The sequence below is a fragment of the Heterodontus francisci genome, chromosome 18 (genome assembly GCF_036365525.1).
Source record: "Heterodontus francisci isolate sHetFra1 chromosome 18, sHetFra1.hap1, whole genome shotgun sequence".
In the NCBI taxonomy this organism is placed as follows: domain Eukaryota; kingdom Metazoa; phylum Chordata; class Chondrichthyes; order Heterodontiformes; family Heterodontidae; genus Heterodontus; species Heterodontus francisci.
In genome coordinates, this window is record NC_090388.1 from 16,830,699 (window position 1) to 16,843,527 (window position 12,829).

General features: G+C 43.7%; 1 protein-coding gene across 9 annotated transcripts in view; it reads left to right on the forward strand.

Annotated features, from left to right (window-relative positions):
• The window catches only part of LOC137379802 (chemokine-like protein TAFA-2), a 264,057-nt gene that overhangs the window by 143,201 nt on the left and 108,027 nt on the right, over nucleotides 1-12,829 (forward strand). For all 9 annotated transcript variants that reach the window (XR_010976914.1, XR_010976915.1, XR_010976916.1 and 6 more), the window contains one exon: nucleotides 9,533-9,615. Coding sequence is in view for 1 of the 9 variants with exons in the window: in XM_068051181.1 (XP_067907282.1) it covers nucleotides 9,534-9,615 (82 nt within the window). In the remaining 8 variants the exon portion in view is untranslated. The remainder of the gene's footprint in view (nucleotides 1-9,532; nucleotides 9,616-12,829) is intronic.

A 12,829-nucleotide genomic window follows, 5' to 3' on the forward strand; every position in this document is an offset into this window, starting at 1 on the left:
CTCATTAGGAGCCTATTGAGGCCAATTAAAGGAGGCTGCTTGGGGTTTTCCAGTCAGCCTCCAGGTTGCCGCAGGTGGGTGGGTGCCAGCTTAGGTACCTGGAGGTGGCCTTCCAGTGAGCCAGCACTCCAGGCAGGGCTAGAGGCCTGCCCTATTTGTCTGGGTGCAGAAGCAGCTGCAGAATGCCCTATAGAAGGGGTCCCCCACACAGTGGGAGGTCAGCTGCAAGATCCATTTTTTAATTTGTTGAAATGAGTTGGAGAGAGGGCGAAGGCATCTTGAAGCACCCTCTCCGTTACTTACTCTCTACTGCAGCCTGCTGCTCCTTTCAAGCCAAAAGGCCTCTGATTGCCCCTCCAGCTTCGAGAGCCTGCTTGTCAGCCTTATTTGGACAGTGGGCTTGCCCTCTGGTCTCTAATTGGCCATTAATTGGCCATCCTTGTAGCAACCACAATGAGTGACTGTTGCCCCGAATCTGGAAACAGACCCGACCTCTGTTTCTCATCTCTGGAGGGAAATTCCTGCCATTTAACTCACTGAAAATCTATTCACTTGCACGGAATTACAATCGGGGGCCCCATATGGTGCCAGCCACACCTCAGTGGGTAGCATGGATAAGATGTTAAACCAAGGACCCACCTGCCCTCTCAGGTAAAAGTAAATGATCTCATGGCACTATTACAAAGAAGAGCAGGGGAGTTCTCCCTGGTGTCCTGGCCAATATTTATCTCTAAGTCAACATCACAAAAAGACAGATTATCTGGTCATCATCTCATTGCTGTTTATGGGAGCTTGCTGTATGCAAATTGACTGCTGCGTTTCCTACATTAGAACAATGACTACACTTCAAAAGCACTTCATTGTCTGTAAAGCGCTTTAAGACATCCTGAAGTGCTATATAAATGCAAGTCTTTCATTCTTAACAAAGGCAGGACTGCCTAAGTATAGCAAAATGGTGTCATGTTCATTACTGTGGAAGTGGTTATAAACCTAATATTATTGAAAGCAAATTTAGCCACACTCACAGCAAACCACACAATGAATTTAGAATCAGTATACCATTACCATTTCAATTCAAATATATCAGCAGCACGCCTCTTAACCACTGTGCATTTATTTCTGCCAACATCTCAAATAACTTTGCACTTCAACTTTGAACACTTTCTCTGTAGACTATCATTGGGAAATATCACTGTTGTCCACAGCAGCAGGACAGGACTGGGGACTGGCACATTCGTGGACTTTTGTGACAGCTTTGGGAATTAGACTGCTGTGTTAGATTCTGCGATCTGGGGCAGACAGAGTATAGCTCAGAACATCACCTGGGATTTTCTCCAGGCAAGTAGCTCCAGCTTGCAGAACCAGCTCTCGTATTCCGTCTTTTGTGAGAAGCAAGGGAAGTAAATTAATAGTACCCAGATCTGGGGGCGGGTGGGGGGGGGTGGTGGTGGGGTCCCAGCTATCCTTCACAACTAAGTCTGTACTGAGGGAGCTGATTTAAGCTGGGTCACCACGAGAGTCTCAGATCTCAATCTTTTACCGTGATTGTTGAGGTGGCAGGAACATCCCTCCACAGAGATCTTAGCATATGGCCAGGTTCATTTTAACTCAGGCCTCATTTAAATTTTTTGATACATGGCTTGCTAGGCTATGTCAGAGTCAACCACATTGCTGTGGGGCTGGAGTCACATGTAGGCCAGACCAGGCAAAGCGGACAGATTTCTTTCCCTCAAGGACATTAGTGAACCAGATGGGTTTTTACAACAATCGACAATGGTTTCATAGTCACCATTAGACTAGCTTTTAAAAAAAATTCCAGATTTATTAATTGAATTCAAATTTCACCATCTGCCATGGTGGGATTCAAACTCATGTCCTCACAGAATTAGCCTGGACTCTGGATTACTAGTCCAGTGACATTACCACTACGCCACCACCTCCTCATATAATGTAGGACGGGCTCCCTCCTGATAGCCACAGGACTGTCATCAAGGCCAGCAGGCGGATTGGGAAATTTGGCTCTAGAGGCTTAGGATGCCGAGGAAACAAAGGATGGTCTTTGACATGATGCCAGCTTTGGGCAAGGGCATTGGCAGCTGATGCCAGCCTGCAGTGAGGGAGAGACAAGGGCGAGAGCTGGGGAGGTCCAAGGACTCCTTGTGGGGCCTGGGGGCAAGAGTTTGGGGGTCATTTGGGGGTGGAGGGAGAACTCCTGCTCCTCCTGGCCCACAAGGATTCACAGAAGTCATTTTAGAAAACTTAACTTGACCTCTTCTGGCCAGTCGGCACCTCATGCTGTTGGATTTTACATCGGTCGGGCCTCCTCCAACATGCCATTAAGAGCATGCTATGGTGCCAATGACATCATGAGGTTGCGCTCTTTATATTTAAAGCAGGCCCCCCCTTCTCCCCTCCCAGCCCCGCAAACCCCGCCAGCCTGTAGCAGGATCTTAGGCCAACTTTCATGTGGGAGAAGGTAAAATAGTGCCAGTTGGGAATGGAGTGACCTCATGGTAGTCTAGGCTTAACCCTTTTCCACACAACATTGTCACTGAGCTAGGGGAATTAGAATTTAGGCCTCAGTGGTCACCAGCCTTTGGTGGGGAAATGTCAACCAAGATTCCCATACTTGATAAATGGCAACTTCTGCTGCATGTTTGTGGGGACATTAGGTGAAAAGACAATTGCATTGCCAATACTCAGTGCCCAGCTTTACAAATTAAAATAAATGGCCATTTGGATCATGACGTTGACAATGTTGAAAATGCTGGTCCCTTTAATTAACCAGGACTTATTTTAGAGTTAATAGAGAGCAGGTAATGCTCATTGCAGCTTATATTTAAGGGCTGGGTTTTGCCCAGTAGGGAAGTTACTTCTGGACAGGGAGTTACTCCAGAAGGGAAGAGTGGGAACTGGTATTTGTACTGAACTGTGGATTGAGAATAAAACAGTTGTGGATCAGAGACTGTCTCCTGCTTCCTGATTTTGATGAATGGACATCTGCCAATTGAACAGACACCACAGGTTAACATGTGGCACCACTTTCAGAAAGGAAGATAATTAGGGTTAGGGCCATGTGAGGGTGGGGCAGGGGTAAAGAGAAGAAAGGTAATTGTCAGAAATAGCTTTGCAACAAAGAGACTATTGATAAGCTGAATGCATTTGAGATGTGGGCATAGTGCAGGATGTTCCGCATATTCTAAAAAGACAGAAAGGCTAATGAGGAAGTACTGGAAATAGCTGGAGAAAAGAGGAAATTAGTGCATTACATCAAAGAGAGAAAGATACAATATTTCGGTCACATCTTTAGAGCAGAAGGTGGACAGAGACAATTATTGGAAGGAAAGATCGATGGAAAATGTAGGAGAGGGAAGCAGAGAAGAAAATGGATGGTGGATACAATGGGCTGGATGTAGTTGACCAATACAGAATACTTAAGGGCAGCACAAGACTGACAGAGGTGGAGATCCGTGGCAGTCAACCTTCTGTGAAGAAGATAACACCAATGAATGAAGGGCATTTGTAATCTATGACCACATTGTTTTGTGATACATTGGGGTAAATTTTTACCTTTAGTTTTACCTGTAAGGTATCAGCTGTGGCTCAGTTTGTAGCACTTTTGCTTGTGAGTCCGAAGGTTTTGTGTTTAGGTCCTGCTTCATATCTTGAGCATAACAATCGAGGCTGACACTGCAATGCAGTATTCAGGGTGTGCAATCTTTAAACTGAGGCCCTGTCTCCCCTCTCAGGTGGATGCAAAAGATCCCATGGCACTATTTCAAAGAAGAGCAGAGGAGTTATGCCTAATGTCCTGGCCAACACTTATCTCGCAATCACCATCACTAAATTAGATTAGCTGGTCATGATCACATTGCTCTTTGTGGGAGCTTGCTGTATGCAAATTGGCTGCTACTTTTCTTACATTACAACAGTGACTACACTTCAAAAAGTACTTTATTTGTTGCAAAGTACTTTGGGAGGTCTGTTGGTCATGAAAGGTGCTATATCAATGCAGGTCTTCCTCTTTTTTCACTGTGTGGGGAATGGTCTGCCGGAGAGGATCACTTGCCCCTTATGTATTCCACCTGATTTTTATTCCTTTGACTTGAATGTGGTAAGAATTGGGCAGCCTATACAATCGGAGGGCAGTGGGAGCGATCAACTCCCCCAGGCAAGGCACTGAATGAAAATCTACTCCATTGTCCCTACCTCACCATTGGCAGCCATATCTTGAGCTGTCTAGGTGGTAAACTCTGGAGTTCCGAGATCTCATCCTCTCTCCATCTCTGTCTCCTCTTTTTAAGACCCTCCTCAAAACCTATCGCTTTGGCCAAATATTTGGCCACCTGTTCTCATGTCTCCTTCATTGGCTCAGTGTCAATTTTTATTTGATTGCACTCCTGTGAAGAACGTTGAGGCATTTTACTACGTTAAAGACGCTATATAAACGCATATTGTTCTCGATTAGAAGAACACTACACCATGATTTGAAGAACTGGACACCTATTTGAATAAAACATCATTGAAATCTGAAAATTAAGACGGTGGAATGTTAGAACAGCAACTTAAGGGATCTATGATTTGCAAAGGAGCACAGTCCATTGTTTTGGCAATATTAATGAATTTCTGCATAATTTACTCCATGTCACAGGGTTGATAAATTCATATTAAATGATAAGGAAAGTCTGGGTGCAGAAGAAATCAAACTCTCATGACAAGATTTTGTTGTTGTTTGTTTCCCTTTATAAACTGTAGCACCAGAATACATGGTACAAATGCTATTTCATAGCCTGCTAGGAATGAAGATATTTCCTTCTGCCCATTAATAATAATGCAAGGTTTTTCTACTGCGTCAATGTGCCGGTGCTGGGGACAGGCAACTTCACTTTAAGTGACTGAGACAACTGCTAACAATGGTACACAGAAGCTTTTGTTGTTTATTCTGGAAACGCACAGCCTGAGTCTTGGATGTTTGTCACCAGTAACGTGGTATCAGTGGCAATGCAGCAGTGGTCACAGCTGGGCAAGGGTTGACAATTGACATTTGTTCAATTGTCATCCATACATTTTACCAGGGAGCTTTATAGGATTGGGGGTTCCTCTAAATCCTGGCATTTACATAGCCATTTCACTCTGGTATGAATGGAACAACCATATGAGCAGTTGAACAAACACACTACAGAAAAGTTTCATTAATTATTTAAACATTCATTTGATGGCACATAATTCTCAATTCTCTTGGCGTTAAGAATCAATATTGACTTAGACAAAGAATTACATAGAATTTTCAGCGAAACGGGTCATTCAGCCCAACTGATCTATGCTTTTGTTTATGCTCCACGTGAACTTCTTCCACCCCTCTTCATCTAACCCATCAACTTCTCCTTCTGTTCCTTTCTGCCTCCTGTGTTGACCTAGCTTCCCCTTAAATGCCTCTATGCTATTTGCCTCAACTACTCCCTATGGTTGTGAGTTTCACATTTTAACCACTCTGGATAAAGAAGTTTCTCCTGAATTTCCCAGGGAATTTATTAATGACTATTATATTTATGACATCTAGTTTTGGACTCCCCACAAGTGAAAACATCTTCTTCACGTCTACCCTATTAAAACCCTTCATAATTTTAAAGATCTTTGTTAGGTCACCCCTCGGCCTTCTCTTTTTAAGACAAAAGAGCCCCAGCCTGTTCAATCTTTCAGACATAGCAGTAATAATATCTTGCCTTCACTACTTGCAGAGCTCTCCCTCTGGCCACTGGTGAGTTTAATGATGCGTGCTGGCTTTCTTTCCCAATGACCAAGGTCTCTGGTTTTTGTTAGATTCTTTTTGTGTTTCTCTGAGAACCCCAGGCTTTGAGCGAAATACAGAATGATATGCATTGGGTTCCTTATAAAAGGAAATTGCACAAAAAGGGGGGGTGTTTATAAAAAGCCAATTGCATCAACCCTGCTTTGTTAATTGGGTTGCCTTTTCTCCAGAGCATAAAGTCAATATTTTCAGTGCATTAGTGCTTTGTATCACATATGCTCAAATGAGCACAAAATAAGGTTTTAAAAAAAGATGCCGCAGTGCTATTATGTTATGTTGATATTGAAAATTTGAAGGGATCTTATTTGGGCTGAAATGAAAGTGGACAAATTATCATTTGATAGCAAACTCCCATGTGGCACAACTTTAAATTGGGAAACTTAGAGCACAGATTGATGTAGGTCAGTGGTATAAAAATCTCTTCTTATAGTATGTACTGTTGAGCCTCAAGGACCACATACAGGTGAGGTGAGTGTGACTGCCCTTGACATCAAGAGCATCAAGGAGCCCTAGCAAAACTGGAGTAAATGGGAATCAGGGGGAAAACTCTCCGCTGGTTGGAGTCATACCTAGCACAAAGGAAGATGGTTGTGGCTGTTGGAGGTCAATCATCTCAGTCCCAGGACATCACTGTAGGAGTTCCTCAGGGTAGCATCTTCAGCTGCTTCATCAATGACCTTACCTCCATCATAAGGTCAGAAGTGGGGATGTTTACAGATTGCACAATGTTCAGCACCATTCGCAACTCCTCAGATACTGAAGTAGCCCATGCCCAGTCGCAGCAAGACCTGGACAACATCCAGGCTTGGGCTGATAAGTGGTAAGTAACATTTGTGCCGCACAAGTGCCAGGCAATAACCGTCTCAAACAAGAGAGAATCTAACCATCTCCCCTTAATATTCAATGGCGTTACCATCGCTGAATCTCCCACAATCAACATCTTGAGATTTACCATTGACCAGAAATTGAATTGGACCAGCCAGATAAATGATGTGGCTACAAGAGTAGGTCAGAGGCTGGGAATTCTGTGGCGAGTAACTCATCTCCTGTCTCCTCAATGCCTATCCACCATCTACAAGTCACAAGTCAGGAGTTTGATGGAAACTTTCCACTTGTCTGGATGGGTGCAACAACAATCCAACAACACTTAAGAAGCTCATCATCATCCACTTGACTGGCACCCCGTCCACCACATTCAACATTCACTCCCTTCACCACTGACGCACAGTGGCAGCAGTGTGCACCATCTACAAGATGCACTGCAGCAACTCACCAAGGCTCCTTCAACAGCACCTTCTAAACCTGCGACCTCTACCACCTAGAAGGACAAGGGCAGATGCATGGGAACACCACCACCTGCAAGTTCCCTTCCAAGCCACACATTATCCTGACTTGGAACTATTATCACCATTCCTTCACTGTCGCTGGGTCAAAATTCTGGAACTCCCTTCCTAACAGCATTGTTGGTGTACTTACACCCCAAGTACTGCCAAGAAGGCAGCTCATCACCACTTTCTCAAGGGCAATTAGGGAAAGGCATTAAATGCTGGCATAACCGGCGATGTGCACATCCCATGAAAGAATAAAAAAAAAATTAGGATCTGTCCACCAAAGGGATAACAGCACTCAGAAGGCCCTGCTCAATCCTACAAGGTGCACAGTGTTCAAACAGGACAAACCAGCAAAGCAAAAACATAAATACGACCACATTGCCTGGTCTTCATGGCCATGCACAGATGCTGCAGTTTGAGCACCTCTGATTTTTTGGATCAATTTTATTCGGGAGGCATTGGGGGTGATTTTCACCTTCACTGACTGGGGGTTGGATTTTTCCTCCAGAAGTGGGAAACAGAAACTGGAACTGTTTCTGGGTCCTGAACCCATCCCTGAGGGGTCGTGGGAAGCAGTCACTTATTGGGATTTTCAAGGGGGTGCCTCCTTAATTGGTATGGAGACAGGTTCTCTGTGCCACTAAGGGTGGTTGGCGGCCTTTTGAAGCAGGAAGGCCAATCAGAGGCCAGGCTCAAAAATTCAGCTTGAGGATTTGGCAGAACAGATCAGCCACCAGTCACAGAATCTTCACATCATTGATTTCATTGTGGGCGAATGGATTTACAATGGCTGGGCAATCGGCTGCGCCAGATTACTGTCCACACACTCGCAAGGTGAAAATTCCCTCCATTTTATTACTTCTCTGCAATTCCTGCTGAACTTGGAAACATCTCTGCTAAGAAAAGATGGCCAGGAGCAAACACATAGCAGTTAATGTAGATGTCTGCACACTTTTAACCATGGCCTTCCTGCTGATGTCAGTGCTTCACGTCAAATAGATTAAAGTGATGCTCTCCTGGGTTTTTGGCATAGGGAAAATGGGAGCTCTTTGAACTAAGAATTATTTTGCTTTTCCAGTCTAATGGAAAGTAGACAGAGATGAAGAATTTGCATCTAGATAGCACCTTTCACAACCTCAAAATGATGTACAGTCCTTCACAGCCAATTAGGTTCTTTGAAGTGTGATTGCTGTTGTAATGTAGGAAACACAGCAGTCAGTTTGCACACAACAAAGTTCCATGAGCAGAAATGAGTTAAATGACCAAATAATCTGTTTTTTAGTGATGCTGGTTATGGGATAAATGTTGGCCAGGACACTGGAAGAACTCCTCACCTTTTTTCTCAAATAGTGCCGTGGAATCCTTTACTTCCACCTGAGAGGGCAAACAGAGCCTTGGTTTAACTTCTCATCTGAAAGATGGCACTTATGACAGTGCAGCACCCTTGCAATACTGCACTGAAGTGTCAGCCTGGTTTATGTACTCCAGTTTCTCTCATAATTCCAAAAGCTGTGGGGTACAAAAGAGGGAAGGTTGTTGACAGTACATCATATTTCAATTTTCATTTAAATTGATGAAATTAAGCATTCAATGATTTAAAGTATCTGAAGCTCCAGACATCAAAGAGGACTCATGGTTTAATTGATGTCTTTACAGTGATATTGGCTTAGGAATATGATACATTTTCATTTGTAAGCTGTTTTAACACGGGAGATCTGACTAGACCATCAGTTTTTGTACATAATTAATCTGAGTAGAATAACTGACGAGAGTTTCATTTCAGATAACAAAGGCTGATTAATGAGTTCTTCTGACACTATAGGTGTTATGTATTTGGGGAAGATTGAAATCACTTGGCACTGCATGTGATAGGTTTCTTCGCTTAAGGATTCCTGCTTATTCCTCAGCTACAAACAAGAAGTGCTTAATGAAAAATGTCACGTTTTCCCTTGAGTTTGTTTCCCATTAAATTCATGGTTCCAATTTTCACCTGCAGAAATATGTGCTGCAGGGTGTTAACCTAATGCGAAAGTATTTAAAGCAAAAGAGATCACATTTGTACAGAAGCAATGCAATGGGACCAGTCATAACTTTTCTTAAATCTACTCTCTTCAAGATGTATAAGGATTCCTAATTGTGTCAGTTTAACAGTTGTAAATGGATGAAATGATTATTACTTTAGCAATAATTTATTTCACAAGTTGATAACTGACAATTTATTGCATTACCATTGAACTGAAATTGTGAGATGTTAGTGAATTATAAGCTTTTTGCTTCATTATTTGCCACTTCTGAATAGCTTTTAATTTATTACCAATCGATTAATTGTTACATTATGTTGTATAAGGTACAGTCAACTATAAACAATAATCTCTCTCTTGTTTTTTTAAAGGATGGTTAAAGGGACACTACTACTTATCATATGTGTGATAACCCTTTGGGGAAAATTGATATCAGCTGCAAACCATCATAAAGGTATGCAATCTTTCATGCTGTCAACTTTCTTTGTTTCCATTGTATGATACTCAATGGCCTGGACTGTATTTACAAAAGTGCCAAGCGCACAGCTGTGAGAAAAAAATAAAAGGCCCAACTTATTTTAAAAAGGCTGAAATTTGTTATGAATTTAATGATCTCTACTGAAGCCAAATAAAACCTTGGTTGTGCTGACCCAGATGAATTTATTTCAGTCAAACTGATTATAGTTTTTGTCCCTCTATCAGTTTCAGGCGAGGTGTTGGGAATCTGGAACGAGTAAACAAACTATAAATATTGACTCAGACTCTGCCAGTTATTTTACAAGCTTTTATTTTAAACTGCAGTTTTTGTCGCTAGATTACAGAAACACTTTATGTTAATTAATTTTATTTTGCCAGACTTCTTTAATATGAGGGATCAGGTTACGGAGGTTGGGGGTGAGTTTGGGAGAGGCATTGGCTGGGAGCTTGGCATTCACCATGTAGTGTTACAGCTCTGTGTAAGGTCCAGCAGGAAAAGATAATACATTGTCTCATTTTCACCATGGAAAGGGAACAAGACGAAATACCATTAAGTTGTTCAATAAGCAAAAATAAATAACCATTTAGGTTGGAATTTTCCACTATGTGCTCACCAGCCCATGAATTTTCATCCCTTCACTTTCATGGGCTAAGCATTCAGAACTGGTGAACACACAAAACTGTGGATCTTAGCCTCAAGCCTCCGTCTATTACTATTTTGTTTTTCGCTTTTTTGGGCTGATCAAAATATTGAAAAAAAAAACACTATTCGTTTGACCAGAAGCACAGCCAGCAAATCTGTTTTTCAAAGACCCTGCTGAAGATCCAGAGAATGCTTCAAAGAGGAAAAATATCATCAATGATTGAAATAGAAGTCAGTTCAAAGAACAGGTGTGATCCTTCTTTGTATGTTGTCGTTCACCCCCATTGGAATCTAGTCAGGAGTCCCAGGTGGCAGTGTATTTACAGACTGTAGGGGCTGGATTTTCAAAGGGCCACGGGATTGGGATCCGGCGCGGCCGTGATTTCGAAATCGTGATTCCGGAGGCCGTCTCGGGTTCCCGACACCTCTGGGACAGTTTTTAATTTTCAAAGGGCCTGTGGGGAGGGAACAGGAAACCTGCTTGCCACCAATTAACAGCCCCTTCAGCTCCTTAAGGTGCTTGTTAAGGGGCCTGTTGGCAGAATGGAATGTTTGAACTTTATTTTGGTGAACCTGAACAGTCCAATGCACATTAATGCGCTGCTGTCGGGTTCGTCTTGGAGCCAAATAAAGTTTATTTGTTCTTGACCTAAAACTGTTATTTATTTATTTGGAGATACAGCACTGAAACAAGCCCTTCGGCCCACCGAGTCTGTGCTGACCATCAACCACCCATTTATACTAATCCTACATTAATCCCATATTCCTATCACATCCCCACAATTCCCCTACCACCTACCTACACTAGGGGCAATTTTTTATAATGGCCAATTTACCTATCAACCTGCAAGTCTTTGGCTGTGGGAGGAAACCGGAGCACCCGGCGGAAACCCACGCGATCACAGGGAGAACTTGCAAACTCCGCACAGGCAGTCCCCAGAATTGAACCCAGGTCGCTGGAGCTGTGAGGCTGCGATGCTAACCACTGCGCCACTGTGCCGCCCAATAAACCTTTAATAAACCTTTTTTGCAACGGTGCTAGCACTGGACCTTCATTTTTCCTGCATGGCCCTCGTCGATGCTGCTGGTCCTGTAAGAAGCTGCCTGCTCTCTTCGGCAAGGCAATGGCAGACCCCAACATGCCTTTGCTGCTGGTGCCAGGCTGGCAGCCCCTGCCACCTGGAGATACTTAGCGCCTCTAATTGACCGCCGATCTTGCCTCCTGCACAATTAAGGCATTACATTTAAAAATAGCGTTGGGAGAGCAAGGCAGCTGAGGCGCAGGGTCACGTCCCAGAATTCATCCGGGCATCAGGTTTCCCGACCCCGTTTTGAAAATCCGACCCTGAGTGTGGAGAAATTATTCCTTAAGTTAAGTTTACAAACAAGCTCCTTGGTTATTCTACCCTGGTTTTGCACCACATGTTCTCTGTGCCCAGCTGCTCATTTAGCCCTAATCTTAAATTTATCCCTAAAGTGTCATTTTGTCTAGGGCTTAAGATCAAAGCTCCTTCATTCTAACCTGCTGCCTCAAAGAGAGTCAGTTTCACTCGGGAAAGGGAAGGGGCCAGGGCGGTTGGCAAAACCAGCATGTCTGCAATGCCTGAGAATGAAATGCTTACATTTATATAGCGCCTTTCAAAACCCTAGGACGTCCCAAAGCGTTTTACAGCCAATGAATTATTTTTAAAGTGTAGTCACTGTTATAATGTAGGAAACATGGCCACCAATCAGTGCACAGCAAACTCCCACAAACAGCAATGTGATAATGAGCAGATAACAAAAGCAAAATACAGCGGATGCTGGAAATCTGAAACAAAAACAGAAAATGTTGGAAATACTCAGCAGGTCAGGCAGCATCGGTGGAGAGAGAAACAGAGTTAACATTCCAGGTTGATGACCCTACATCAGAATTGGCAATGGTTAGAAATGTAGTAGGCTTTGAGCAAATGAAAGGGGGTAGAGGGAGGAATTTTAATTGGCCTGTGAAAATGACCAATTAAGACCAATTAACCTACCTAAATTGGCAAACCGGCCTGTCGGCTGGTGCCATGACCTTTAGCGCTTGCCCACCTCTGTATTGGGGCGAAAATTCATCCCATATTCTTTGGGCTTTCGTTTGGGGATGAACTTGTTTGATGGAAGAAGGGACACTTGTTTGCGTGAGATACTTTACTGGAACGCGCAAGCACATCTTATGGGAAAACAACCAATGGGCTGGATTTTACCAAGCCCACAACATCGGGCTCCATGGTGGGGGTGGGGGGGGGTGGGTAGTGGTGGCGGAAGATTGTTCTGTCAGAGGCCTGTCACGGAGGCTGATGCCGGGAGGGCCCGGACCGATCCTCCCGGCAGGGGCGGGTCTCCGTGGCGGCGACGGCAACTGAATTACAATATTTAAATGACCAGGATGAATAAATTTCAATAAACCAACCTTTAATCTTACAGCCGCGATCCTCCGTTTGGCGGCTGGCACTCCCAAGCCTTCAATTCTCCGTCTGGGGAACGCTGGCGTGACACTAGTGGGGAGGGGCGAGGAGTTAAGATT